This window comes from Poecilia latipinna, unplaced genomic scaffold, assembly GCF_001443285.1.
Source record: "Poecilia latipinna isolate Pla-1442-1.1 unplaced genomic scaffold, P_latipinna-1.0 Scaffold746, whole genome shotgun sequence".
Classification (NCBI taxonomy): Eukaryota; Metazoa; Chordata; class Actinopteri; order Cyprinodontiformes; family Poeciliidae; genus Poecilia; species Poecilia latipinna.
Window position 1 is genome coordinate 166,742 of NW_015113362.1, and position 15,109 is coordinate 181,850.

The 15,109-nt window shown below is 35.7% G+C and overlaps 1 protein-coding gene across 2 annotated transcripts; it reads left to right on the forward strand.

Moving 5' to 3' along the window:
- The first annotated feature begins 4,329 nt into the window (after positions 1-4,329).
- On the forward strand, positions 4,330-14,798 carry LOC106955562 (uncharacterized). Of its 2 annotated transcripts, none has more exons than XM_015045826.1 (8): positions 4,330-4,411; positions 7,477-7,502; positions 8,794-8,861; positions 9,823-10,134; positions 10,593-10,880; positions 13,032-13,166; positions 13,293-13,317; positions 13,524-14,798. In XM_015045826.1, exons 1-8 carry the CDS (start codon positions 4,409-4,411, stop codon positions 13,555-13,557), a joined length of 891 nt encoding a protein of 296 aa, XP_014901312.1. In that variant the 5' UTR covers positions 4,330-4,408; the 3' UTR covers positions 13,558-14,798. The 2 variants fall into 2 exon arrangements, with proteins under 2 accessions (XP_014901312.1, XP_014901313.1); XM_015045827.1 differs by having other exon boundaries at positions 13,032-13,154.
- Positions 14,799-15,109: the final 311 nt, after the last annotated feature.

Below are 15,109 nucleotides of genomic sequence, written 5' to 3' on the forward strand. Positions count from 1 at the left end.
TTGCCTATAGCAGCAAGCAAGTTTAATTTGATCACAGCTGCAGCTTAAAGAATCATCTTCATGTTTTGGCTGTTGAGTGCTACACTCTCACAACTTTTGATAATGCTCGTTAAATGTCTTAAAGTTATTGATCTCTCATTTTTTTTTCAACCAACTTACTTACAATATTGAATCCATACTAGCAGTAGTTGTCTGAGAATAACTCGATTGTGTTGTGAATGCCCGACCAGTGCAGGTCCAGGTTACACTTTGGAAGATGAAGATGTTTGTCCATTTGCTATGGGTCTGCTGTTCTCTCCATTATGAATGCTGCTAAAGGAAAATGTGTTCAAAAGGCTCAAAACAGGCTGCTGTAGAGAATTTTTGACACCAACATGTCAATCTTCTGCTGAATATAACTTTGACTATTTTCTTTTACCTAACTTACGATCCTAAGAGCTGTGCTATATGACAAGATAAACTTTGGTCCCTCAAGCAAATAAGAAAATAAAATGCAAGTATATGTCCCTTGTCTTATGAGATGGCAAGGAAAGAGAAACAATAAAATTTAACAGGACCTACTTCAAGCTGCCAAGTGGCAACATGGTGTGACAATTGCTAAATCGCTGTACTATCTTTACCTGTACTCCTGTTTCACTTTTTTTTAAATGTGCTGTGTAGGAAACAAAGAAAAAAACACTATCTACACTTCAGGGCATCTGTCTTCGTCTTGCTATCATGTTATTATTTTTCTTCAAATTGGACATTGTGGTATTACGTCATCAAAATCTAAATGACTACATCTTTCATGGCTCCTTTCAGATCTGAACTTTGATTCCATAATATTGCGTAAATCTCTATTACACTTTAATGTACAGCATTTTCAAGATGTAAAAAACCTTTGGTGCAAGTTGACATGAAGCCCATCTTCTACCATTTACTCCAGCTGGACATGTAAAACCCTCTTAAAATGAGAGAAAACAAAAAAAATCACAAAGGTATAATTTCTCAACTTGTGTTTTGAAAAAATATATGGACAAACCCACATTGTTAAAAGGACGCTTCTAAGGCTATTCTTCAATAAAAGATAGGAAAATCCTACATGCAGAGTGAACTTACTGTGTCTATAGTTTTAGAAAGGGGAACTTGCAGCTTCCACCCCTCCTCCCCAACAAGTGTTTCTTTAATATCTCCCTAAACCCTGGCTTTAATTTTAGGGACATTACTGAAAGAAAATAAATAAACAGCTACAAAAAAAACCCACCTTGATGGTGAGAATCTATTTCCCCGTACAAATACAGTAAATGTAATCTGAGACCTTTCCACCCACACACTGTCTGCAGTTCTCTACTTTCTATTTACTGAGCTGTTGTACAAGAAACATGGTGACCAGAATATGTTTGAGTAACATTGACTTAATCCTCCTTAGAAATGTTGTGCAAGGTATGTTTCATTTTCAAACAGTTTCACCTTGACTTTCATCCTGGTTTTTAACTGCCCCTTATTTAATATAATATTTAAGGCTCAAAGGTAACATAGTTTTGAAACTGATACATTAGATTGATGAACTCTTGAATTTGAAGTATTGTGTGACTCTAGGCAGTCAGCAAAAGGACCTCATCTGCTATTCCCTACCGTCATCTTGTTGTTTTGAAACTGCAGATATGTCGGTGATGCGAAATTCCTTATTCATTTATGACACAGATTGCATAATCTAAAGAGAAGAAAATGGGATTCCGATGTTTTTACATTATCAGGCTGTTGAAGGTATCAGGAATACCATTACTCTCCATCAGGGAGTGCTGGAGTGAGTTTTTCATTCATGGAAAATCCCTGGAATTCCTTGTTTCTTCATTCTGATGCTTTCGGAAAACAAAGAAGTGCTAGAAAGGTCACAAGACTTATTGAGGGAAGTCTGTCATCGGCAGCTTGGTCCTGTAGGAGAGTGACTTCTCATCCCAAGGCATTCCCCCTTGCGCCAACAAGTCCAACAGGAAATTTGGAGTAGTAAAGAAAACACTAAGATGAGCCAATAAGGTTTCTACGAGCTAAATATGGGGGACCAAACTTAAAAGAGGGGATTATGTAAAACATAAGTACACCCTTAACAAAAGGCGGTGGAGATAGTTTTACATAGAACTTAAACTGTATAAAAGACAGAAGTTAAGTTCTTAAATGGCATAAAAATCAGCAAAGAACAAGACGTGAATGTGAAACTATGGGAGGATCTAGTATTTCTGCTCAACCACTGAGGTAAATGTCAAAGGCGGACCAGTCTGGCGGGAAAGGCAAAAGTTCAGGGAATCCATCACACACTGTTTCACACACACACACACACACACACTGAATCACACATCCCTAATGTCTAAGGTTTTACCATCAACTGAAAGAATCCCCTTCACTTTCTGGAAGCATAAGACAAGTGAAAGTTATATATTTATACACTGACAAGGGTTGAGATGTAATGTCTTGTAAATCTTCTTGAACCTTTTCACATTTTTTGTGCTGTAATCACAAACCTCGTTGCATCGTGTGTTAGGATTATCAGGAAGAATTATGAAGCAAGAGGGAAATAATACATGGGAAGTTTTTTTTTTTTTTTGAGCAAATTAACTGTAATCAAAGCGAGCATTTGTATTCTGCTCTCTGGAGTCAGACAGAACTTTGCAGAATACCAGTTGTAACTATTTATGTAACTTTAAAAATAAAAATAAAAAACAATGTTTTGACCACATTTCTGTGCAAAATAGATTAAGCTCAAGTAGATTTCATTGGTAACATCTGAAAAATACTACTTTATTTATTTTTTTTCTAGTTTCAGATTCTCAATTTGATTTATAGCTGAACTTTGATCTGTTTTAATGCATGAATATTTTTTTTGATTTAAATCCTTTCATAGTAGCTCAGGCTGATTGTTAAGTATCACTGTCTTGCTGAATGGTGAATCATCGCCTAAGTCTAAACCTCCGTTTTATTGGTTCCGACCAACTTACATAACGCTGCAGAAGAAAATCTCCCCCACCACACAGTGTGGCTGCAAACACATATAACTTTGGTAATTGTGTTTTCAGGGTTACATGCAAGGCTAACTTTCCACACATGGTGGTTTGCATACAGACCAAAAAGACCTTTTTGTCGTCTCACCTGATCGGAGCACCTTCTTCCACAGTTTTGCTTTGTACCCTAGACAGCCTGTAGCAAACTCCAAAGATGACCTGTTATGGCTTAAACAATGACTTGCTGAAGTGCACCAATAGTCAACAAATAATTTAAAGTTTAAAGCTCATCCAGCAATATAATGAGTCTCTCAACTGCTTTTCTGATCTATTGTCTTCTTTGCTGCCTTCTCAGTTTAGATGGACATAAATGGTTTGGTGGGTCTCCATTAGACCTGTACTCTTTCTGCTTTCAGATACCACTGCTGTTTATTTACTAATGCTCTCTGAAAAACCTTTGTGGGCTTCACAGAACAACTGTATCTAAAATTAAATTACAATAAGGTGACATAACTGTTGGAGCAAGGTGACATCTGAAAAAAACAATTGAAATAAGTTTTATTTAAAGTTATTAGAGTAAAGGTAGCTGAAAATAAATGCATGCCACAGTTTCCATGTCTTTATTCATAAAGCAATGAGCAAAGCATGTTTTGCTTTCTCAGTCCTTAAAATTATGTGGTGCATTGTTTTGATTTATCACATAAAATCCCAGAAAAATACAAGGAAGCTTGTGTGTAACTTAATAAAATGTTAAAATGTTCAAGAGGTGTAAGAAAGTGTGACAACTGAGAGCTGTGATTGAGAAAACATGAGCAAATCCTTATAAGCACAGATTCAATAAACGTGCCTGAGAGTCAAGATGTTATTTCAACATTTCAAATAAGATTGGAAATGTTTGTTGACAATGTTGTTACCAACATATTATGTCATCTATTTACAGAAGACATTCAGATTATTCATAGAATCTTAAATAAAACTATTTAAGTAAATTGTAATTTTACTGTATGTTAAAGTATAAAAAAAACATTTTCTGGCTTATTGGATTTTAATTTTCTAGCTTACTGAAAAGGTAAAGAGAAGATTGCACAGTCTGATAAAAGTTAATTCAACTACCTTTTCCGCTTCAATGAACTTTGTTGCAAGTGAAGCAGATACAAATATTGAGCCATACTTTATTCTAATAGACACTATTTTTTTTTTTCAAAATGTAACTAATTTATTCTAGAGAAACTGATTCATCGTCGCATGTCTAACTAAATCAGGACTCTGAACCTTCCCGAGATCGCGCGTTTCCAAAGGGTGCACGTTGTTACTATAGCAACAAAACGGAAACAAACTCAGGCTGTGGCCCCGCCCTTCCTCATGCTTAGAAAAGGAGGAGGCACAACTTCGCACAGACAGTACGCGGTCAGCCAGCAAGACGAGACAAAATCATGGTAAGTCTATCTTCTCTCCTCTGAAATGAGAGCAGCTTTTATTAATTTTGAATCTCACAAAGCGTGTTGTTTAGTGATAAGGACTATCACTTCCTTCCGTGTCAGTAACATAAAGTTCTTTGAAAACAAATACGTCATGCCAAACTGGCAGCAGTTCGAGATATAGAGCTTAGCTTTCAGCAGTGCTGTTTTTATCGAGTCTGTTAAAAATGTATTTTTTGCCTCTGCTTCAGTCTCCTACTTCCATCTAATGTGCAGGTTTTTTGGTTGACTGATTTTCTGTGCTTGAATGATTTGCATTAATATGAAGACACATGGGAGAAAAAAAAAGGTGTCTTATTATCTCTTCCGGTATGTGTATTCGTGTGTGTTGGTGGTTAATCAAGCTTTTTTTTTCCTCAACATGAGAGAACAAACTACTGGGCTATTCCTGTAGATTTTCTTATTTTTAACCACTAAATAATAGGTTTAACTTTACAGAGTTAGATTACTCAGCATACCCAGTTGCATTTGTCTAGTAATGCGTGACTGCCTCTTAAGGATACATGAAACCTTTGTTGACTAAACTGAATTAGTTGAGTGGCATTGGTAGATAGTTTCAGGGTCAATCCTGAAAACTTGTGTTCAACAACGTGACGTCCTACGCCATGTGGAAATTCCCAGAGTTTCATTATGATGTCATCACTTTGTAATGAGAAAAAGCAGAAGTCATAAACATATTCTGTTACGTGGCAGATTAATGAGCCCTAATCTTTACTAGGGATCACTATCTATGATCTTATATTGCTACTGTCAGATGTTGCAACTTTAAAATCACGATTATACAGTAATAATGGCTTATACAGTACATAGTATGATGTACTGGATGTACTGTATGCATACAGTATGATGTATGCATACTGTACTAACTATAGCATGGTATTAAGCATGGTTTAATAGTTACACACAAGTTTCCTTGTATTTTGTATAATATTGAACTATTAGTTTAATAGTTATTAAACTATTATGTGAGTTTAATAATAGGTTTAACTTTTCAGAGTTAAACTACTCAGCATACCCAGTTAGTTTTCCAATACAAAATAAATGAACTGGCTACTGTCCGGTTGAAAAACGATCTTTTTTTTGTTTTTTTGTATCGTAATTAAGCATAATAATTCTGAAAGTAGCAAAATAATTGGTTCACTACAAACTTTGTTGTACCCTCTGCATGAGAGGAACTCTCTCATCTCCTCCATCACTCATTCAGTGTCTTCCCATTATGCAGGTGACACAAAGTCCCACTGACAAAAGAAAGCAACATCCAATCGCAATTACAGCTCTCAACATCAGAGAAATTTCTTGTATGATTAGGATTATTTTGTTGCATAAATCTGACCACAGCCTACATCTTATTTCACCCCTTGATAAAGAAGTCTGATCAAGTTGTGTAGTTCAAAATGAGAACATCTGGAATATGTTACAAGTCATTTTTTTATTGTAACTGTATAAACTGCTTTGATTTTTGAAACAATGCTCGGTTGAAATTTCCTAACTAAATTACCAGTAAGCATTTAGGTTAAAGAAGTCTCCCAATAGTTTGTTTTGCATGTTAAAACATGCATACTTAGACCTCCTTTAAGTAAAAGAAATGTAACAGGTGCGTTATTGCAAAGGCCATCACATCTTAGGTATTTCAGTGTTTCATTTTCCCTTTTCAAGTTGTCACGCCTTTACGGATATGACATATGCTACATGCCGTAAGCCACAAGTCTCACATGGCTTTACTGAGAACATCTCTAGGCAATGCCAAGTAATGCACCAGGTATTTTTTTCTAACCACAACAAAATGAAACCAACCTCTGAAACAAACTGTTTGCTCTAGACATGAAACCCATGTAAAAAGATTGTTTTGTTGTGTGAATCAGTAACCAAACCCTACATAGAGTGTAATCGGAAACTGAGAGCACAAAGGCAACAGCTCACTGATGCAATTTGAATTAGAAACCAAAGTGTTGACGATAGCCAGGCTGACCTAGATACAGTGTATTGGAATTCAGTTTGATTAAATTAGACATCTACCTTGGTAAAATCATGTAAACAATATCACCTGTTGTTCATATATATAGCTATAAATATTGCTATCACATTTCAGTTAGTATCAATTATACCACTACTAAACTTACTGTATGCTAACCACCGAGTAATTATCAACCACCTGGGAATTCCCTCTTATCTTGGTTTCTGCCTAGCAGGCGAGGAGCTTATCTTTCCATTGTTATCCTGGGGTGTAGCAGCTGTTTGAAGCATTTAGAGCAGAGTGGTTAGACAAAGATCTGTTCTCAAATAGATGTCACAGGCAGCAACTGATTTCGACTTTATCTTGATTTGTCCTGCTTCGAGCTTTCATAATCTAAACCCTAAATAAATGGGAGGTAATTTTCTGCTTGGGAATTTCCTGAGCTAAAGTGTCTGCCAGGAAAATGGTGGTGAAAATTTTAATTTCCTCTTCACCGTTTTTACATTCCAGCTCTGCTGAGAGTTTATTAAGTAACCAAAGGTTCAATCAAATCACTCTTTCTGCTTCAGAGAAGCAAGATGCAAAAATAGGCAATTTTTGCATCTTGTGGCCGAAGATGCCACCTTTAATGACAATTTAAGTATTTCCAGTAATACTGGCTTTGCACTTTCAAACACACTCTGTCTGTACTTCAGGGACTTCCCTATGGCTGTTTGTTTGCAGAAGACATGCTGGCTTATGTTCAGCTAAGACAAAAAATAAAAAATAAAAAAATCCCAGAATTCCCCAAATGTATGATTTATCCCAGCAGGGATAAGTCATACATTTCAGATAAATTGTGTTTTTTTTATGTACAATTTTGTGTTACTGTCTAGTGTAATTAAACACTTTATAGATGTACCTGCAAAAAATCCCAATATTTACTCTTTTATTACTTCAAGTCAATTTGTAAAAGCTCATAGATAAAGACGACCTGTTCGTTTATAACTTGATTTAGCTTGTGTAAGTGCTTGTAATCAGAAGGTAATCCATCGTCTTGCAATGCTAACTTGTGTTTTTGTTTCAACAGGCCTCAAAGATTTGGCACATTCTTCTGTAAGTCATCCTCACATTCCACCAATATATCACTGTGATTATGTGATTTCGGCCACAGACAGCAGCTCAATGATCATAAATAATGTGATCTCCGGTGTAACACTTTTGATGTAAAACCTGACCAGAAAACCACTACAAATGTATAAATAAAAATTTCCCTATGATGTCAGTTCATGTGAAAATATGTAGTTAAGTCTTGTAGATGTGCTGAGGTGATAAAAAAGTAGTATTTTTTTGATTACTACAATATTTTTTATAGTAATTTTAGTTTACTTAAAATCTAATAATGTCATCTGATTGGTGGCCTGCTACCTGTTGTTAAGGTGTTTTAAGCACTAGTGTGCCGACTTCGTCTAACTTTTTAACCAAGCACAAAATTATTTATACCCCGGGTGTTTTCAGATTTAAAGCACATTTTTAATTCACCACATGTCTTCAGGTTTGAAGCATTATGAACACGTTGAAGTGGGTCAACCAGAGTCCTGACTTGAATCGAACAGAGAATATGGGCAGGTATAGATTAGTGTTTTGGCAGGGAGGCTGTAAATGTTGTTCCATTTGTTATTGGAAAAAAGTATTTTAAAAAGATTTTGTACGAGATTACATTTCCACCTGATCTGTTCAAATTAAATCCACACCATTTGTTAGTAATAATAACCCAAATAATAAACAAATAAATAGACATCAATACAAATAAGTCCAAGAATTAATTGTTGTTAACGAATGAGAATAATAAAGAGAATAAGAACTGAACACACAAAGAACAGCTGTTAGAAGTTGCGAAAAACCAAAGTAAGTTAAATCAGCTGGTTAAGCTCCAACTAATGCCCAATAAAAAGCTTTTTTTTATTACCAAGGTATAAGACAAAAGACATTTCATTATGGAAAAGGGTTATATATCTCTCAACTTTAATATAAATATTGATAGATTGTTCAAACAGGCCGTTGAAAGTTATTTTTATGGGAGACCTTATTAAATGAATTTGTGATACTGAATCATAATATTACATGCAACTAAAAGTCCCCAAATGTCCCAAGGGTGAGAATGCAGTGATTTTAAATATTCATGCATTACTCATTTCGATGTTTTCTCTCATGCCTCACCGACTGTGACTGAGCATTTTTACCTCTAGTGAAACAATCTGAAACCTCGAAGAATGTGACTCACTGCTTCTATTTGTACATATTTGCATTTGCAAAACGGGGAGGATTTTTGTGTGTAATATAGCTGTGACTCTTTTTATTACCCTTTTGATGTTTACAATGTTTTCTATTTTCTGTATATATCTAGAGAACAAAGGCTCCTTCTTCTGCTTCATCTAGCTGTGGTGATAACCAGACTCGGGTCAGCTGATGCTGGTGAGTATTCCAGTTAATCTCAAGGATTTTTATCCAGGACATCTAAATGAAACATGTTGCTTGGTAGTTTAAAATGACTCGCACTACATGTTAATCAATAAATAAAGAGTTCTCCAAAATTGTTGAAAAAAAGGGTCATTCATATGTTGAATAGTTTATTCCAAAAATAAAAATGCGAATGGAAACCAAATTAGACACAGTCACTGTGTTTTGATTAAAGAATTTCATAAGGGAAAATAGAAGCAACCTTTATTTTTCATCAGTAGAGAAATTCAGGTGTGCCAGCAAAATACTGATAGACAAGTTGCAGCATGAAGATTTGCACAGAGGGAAAATATTAAAACAGAAAGTAAAGACAAGGTGCAGAAGTGATGTCCTATGGAGTTAATGAGTAAATATCTTATCTTCAGTGGGTAACAATTTGCATTTTTGTTTAATATGATTTAGTCAAGAAGAAGCAGGAGTTTAGTGTGCTAGACTTCAATGTTTTATTTAAAACCGAAGTCTCAAAAATAAACAGGTTTTGCAAACACACTTGAGGTAGTATGTCTTAACTGTCTGTAGAGAAAATCATTATGTTTTTTATCCAAAATGGCTCTTTCAATCAAGCATAGTTTTTTTTCAAAAGCAAAATATATATGGCAGCTAATGACACACAGTTAGCTCATAACACTCTCAATTTCCCATTCAGGAAGCTTTGGCTTGTAAAACCCTTTTTGAGGACACTGCCTGGACAGGAATTTTCCCCCCCAAAAAATCTTAAGAGTAACTGAAATTAATCTAATTTAGTCATCAAAACTTTATCAAAATGTCCCACACCCACACAAAACCTTAATGAAGAACGGCTTACTCGCAAGAGAATGCTTTTTATTGTTTAACATGTTTTGATCATTTTCAATGCAGACGTTTTATGAAAAAAAAATGCTTAATAATTTCCTTTTTTGTTTGTGTCATTTTTCAGGGAATTCTCCGATTGTGTATGATGGGTTGGTTGGAGGAAATGTCACCTTCTACTGCCCTGTAGCACAAGAATCGCAACTGGAGTTTCTGTACTTTCAAAAAGTTGTTGATGGAAAGTCCGTTTTCCTTAATGGATATCATTCAAAACCTCTTATAAATCAACTTCCAAACACAGAAATGGATCAAAACCACACAATGATGCACATCTACAGACTAAACCTATCTGACAGTGGGGAATACCAATGTTATTATAGGTATAAAAATGCTGCAAGTGGCGATCTCTACGAGGTCCAGATTTATCTTAATGTCACAGGTAGGCAAGTTTTTAACATTGATGTCTGTCTCATGTAATTATGTTTCATTCTTTGATGGTGGGGGATGAATCTGGAATCTATCAAACCAAAAGTTGGAGGTGAACTGTTATCTACAGAAGCAATGTTTGAGCCTTTATTTTACCGTCTACTCTTTAGAAAGATACAGGGACGTTTTGAGGAATAGGGAATGTGTTTTTAAGTGAGAAATGAGAATTGCCTGTTTTAAAGAGGACTTCCTTTTGTTTTCTTTTCCTTTCATTTTCTCTTCTTTTATTTTTTTTTCTTTGAATGCAAACTGTGAAACGTTTCACATAAAAACATAAACCACTGCTTCCAATTTTTGATTTTGTGACATTTCACCCTCGTAATTAATGTATATTGATGATTATAATAAAACAAAAGCTGTAGTTTAATTTGTTTGACAACCTCACGTTTTCATCATCTGTCGTTCTTGCAGCTCTCTTCAGTAAGCCTGAAACCTCAGTCAGATGTAGAGAAGAAAGCGGCGTCCCATCGGACTGTAATGTGACATGCCACTCACATAATGGGTTATCAGGAAAACGGATGGAGTGGAATGTTCCTGGAAACGTCAACAGGGAAATGTGGAGGGTTCTCCTTAACGATGAAAGTCCTTCCAGAGACGAGTTGGTTAGCATCTCCAGCACTGCGAATTTTAACTGCTCTGTTGGTGAAGTGAAGGTGTCCTGCTCCGTGGACACGTTCACCTCAGAGATCGTCTCAGCATGTAAGTCCTCATTTGAAACAGGACAGTGAGTTATTTTCTGTACCCTGTCTTCTACTTTTAGTCACTCGGCAAGTTTTAGGAAGTGAGTAACCGATGAAAATTCCTCTGTACATTTATTTACTTTTTATGGGATATGTGTGGGAGTTTTTTGCCTAATCTTACTGGGAAAGTGTCCACTTTTGGACTGAGAGGAGGTCGTTTGACTGTCTCAGCAGTCAAACCCTCTTTGCACAGATTCATGTTGGATAATTCTAAATAGATGCGACACAGAATATTTCAGCTTTCAAGGCAAAAACTAAAAGCAGGCATATTTCCCCATTAAATGTGTGGCGCAAATGCAAACCTACCAAGGCAAAACTGCTTACGTAAGAGTATGAAAAACAACAATCAGCCGCTATGAGAATGAGCCTAACTCAGGACATCCCATAGGAACAAATGACGAGATGGAGGTTCACCCTCAAACAATACGAAAACTCTTAAAGTGGATACAATGAAATTGTTTAGATCAAATATAATCATATGATTGAATGGGTTAGCCAAAAGTCTGACTGTAAATCCCAGCCAAAAATCCAATAATCAGTTTCCTGATAGATGCAAAAATTGGTGTTCACACACACCCATTAAACAAGCTGACTGAGTTTGAGCTGTTTTGTACAAATAAGACTCAAGATAAGTTGTTAGAGACAAACCTAAAAGAGCCTTCCAGCTGTAAATGCAGTGAAAGGTGATGATACAAAGTGTTGACTTGAGGGTAATGAATTCAAATGATTACTCTATTTACTCGGTATATTATTGTGTTTATTTGTCTAAGTGATGCTTTTTTTTTATTATTTGAGCTTCAAGATTATACATTGCTTTTTGTTGCTCAATCATAAAATCTCAAAGAAATACTTTTACTCATTCGAGTGTCTCATGACAAAGTGTGAAACCATTGAAGTTTGGAAGGAACTTAAAAGAGCTAAAAATATTACGTGTCTAACATGCTGGATAGCTACAATAAATGCATTAATATACTTAAGTTTTAGATATAAATTGTATAGCATGGGATTGCATCTTGTCTTTTATTACGATATGGGACTACACTTACTCTTTTATTGCAATATGTTGGTCAGCAGATATTCAAGCTAAAATTGAATAACTGATCTGCTATAATAATATAATGCTACGGCTCTGCTGTTTTCCTGGATTATGTGCACACATTCCTGCGCTGGTCAGCTCGACCGAATCAGAGATAATGCGGTTCCAGGTTCTGCGCCTAAAGCTGCAAAATCTCTGAAATAACTCATAATTAGGAAGTATGACTCATAAAACCGAAACAGTTAAAAAAGTATCTAAAATCATTAGTTGTGCGAGCAGGCGGAGCAGGAATGTTCCAGAAAAACTGTTTGTTTGCAGCTTAAATCTATATAATTGCGAGTAATCAGAATGTATACCAGATCTGACTGAATCTCTGTATGGATTTTTTCTGTCTGATCTCTTAAGATATCTTTTTGCATTTTATTAAAGTTTGGTTGAGTTTAAACTGCTGATTCGTTTTTTTTTGTTTTTTTTTTGATCTCTCAGATCACGAACCTTGGGGAAGATATGCCTTCATCTTTAAAAAACAGATATGAACGATTAGCTAGGATATCTGTCAAAAACACATTCTCCCCTAAAGGATCTTCTTGTTGTAGTTGAATATGGACAGTTTCAGTTACGTTTTTCAGAGAACTGAATCTGCTGTTCAGTGTTGACAAAACCAGTAGTGAATATAAAAGTGTATCTGACCAGTAGCTGTAGAAATACACCACAGTGAACCCCAACAATTTACTCATCCTTTATTACATCATTTTTACTCTCCTCTAAGCACCATGTTTTGTAGAAAAGCATACAAGCACTAACGAAGCTTTTGAGCACCGACTTCCTCAGCTGAGATTACAATGTGTGTTCCCATTATTTTGTAATGACACTTGGGTTTTGAACCAGGACATATTTTACATAAAAAAAAACACACTTGGAATGTTTTTCTCTTTTTTATGGAAGCTGAGTAGTTGGCCAAAAAAAAAAAAAAAGAAGAAATACAAAAGTTCCAGACTTGCACTTAAAGATGACTTTTCAGAACACATTTCAGACTCTAATAATTGTTTTTTTGTTCTTTGTTTTTTTCTGAAGGTTCTTCTAAGTTCCCTCCTGATCCGCCTTACAACTTCAGTTCTGCTGTGATAGCTGCAACTGTTATTTGTTCGGTTTTTTTGTTTGGCCCGCTTTTGTTTTGGTGCTTGAAGAACAGAACAGGTACTGACAAAGGTATTTCTCATGAAATTTTGAAAGTTTGACACATATTTGCACATATTCCTCTTTGATCCATTATGATATCAAAACAAAAAAAGGAAACTCATTGCCTGTTCTACTGTTTTGTTTTTTTCTTCCTAGGGTCAGTAGAACAAAACATTGTTGAGTGAGTATTGGTTTATTTGAATACCCCCACAATTATTTAGTCATATAAAACGATTGTACCAAAGTAGACATACTGATGACAAAAAAGCTTATGGCATTATTTGCAACATGACATGTCTACCAGCCAGGATGGAGACTCACTCACATTGTTTACTAATGTTTGTTTGTTTCCCTCCTTTTCTTTCTGTTGTATTTTCTACCATCCAGGGAGGTCATAGTTCTACAGCCAATGGGATCATGAATATCTACAAGAACATTTGAACTGCAGCTCAAACATCCTGGAATACAGGACCTAAGCTATTTGTCAGTCAAACGCACATGTGACCTAAAGCCGGTGCACGAATGCCCACCGAGCCTTTGACTCATCAGGGAGTGACAGTAGGGCATCTCAGCAGAAGGAAGTATTTACATTTAACTGGTGAAATTGTGTGTCCTCAAACAAAAGTGGTCAACTTTCCAAAGAAATGACATTTCCGATGGGGCGTGGTTCATTGTGATCTGAGCGCACAATGCAAAAGAACGTCGAATGGGAACCTCTACCAAAGACGAGAAGTAAAACTGAACCTCATGAAGTCTCCTCTGTTGCACTGAGCTTTGCTGGAATGACTGCTCTACATTCACACTTGCAGATCTGGTTTTGAATGTGCTGATGTCTCAGTACTCTTCAGTGGATATTTTATAATATTATAAATCATTCTACAAAAAGGAAAAAAAAAAACATATTTTTTTTTTTTATAAAAAGGTTGTGTTTGTACCAGCAAGACTAGTAGACTGAAGGAACTGTTCATGGCTTGATGTCAGCATTTTGTGTGCACAGTTATGTGCACTTTGACGTCATGGTATCAGTTCCAGTAAAGTGCAATATTTATAGAATGAGAACTTTTTTTCTTTTTAAGTAAACTTTGAGATTATCGCGTCTTCCCGTTTTTATGTAAAAGAAAGTAACCATGTTGGACTATCATGAGATATTTAAGTTATTGTGTCTCTCTTTTTTATGATGTACAATGTAATGTTTACTCTGTTTACGCAGTTAGGGGAGAGGAGCTGTCTGGTTTTCCCCTTTGCTCTGAGTTACCAGACAGCTTCAAAAAGCTGCTTTCATTTCCCTAAAATTTGCATCACAGTTCTCTTCAGGGACACTTCTGTTTTTTTTTGTTTTTTTTCTTTGTTTTTTAATATGAGATTTTTTTTGTATCGACATTTGTAAGAAAACAAATAAACTCTGTATTTAAATTTTAATAATGCTGGGGAAACAAATGTTGTACCTTGTCTGCAGATGTCTGTATTTAAATCATTTTGAATTTTGAGAGAAAAACTGTGCACACTGTTCTGACACTAAAGAGGTTACTGTGGTGCCACAATAAAAAAAATAAATAATCTGTGATCTTATGTAACCTAACTAGATGATTTAGAGCATAACTGTGAAGCATAATGAACATATTACATGGTTAGAAAGCAAATAAAAATATGAAATGTGTCATATTATACAGTCAGCCTTTCAGTGAACCAAAAGCATCATGACCGAGGAACGCAGCAGAAAGACTTGGGGGGGTGGAGGGGGGGAGCAGTTTTAAACTAGGGTTGGGTCATTAAACAATTTCCAGATTTAATTGTCCACCGCTCAATCTATCATATGAAAATGTAAAAAGTGTTCCACAAATTTGCCATGACATCACTGTCTGTCCAGTTTGACTGGCTGGACAAGGAGAGTAACAGTCAGAGAAGCAGGCAAATGGCCTGTGCTGACCTTGGAAGAGCTGCAGAGATTTACAGCTCAGCTGGATGTGTAAACA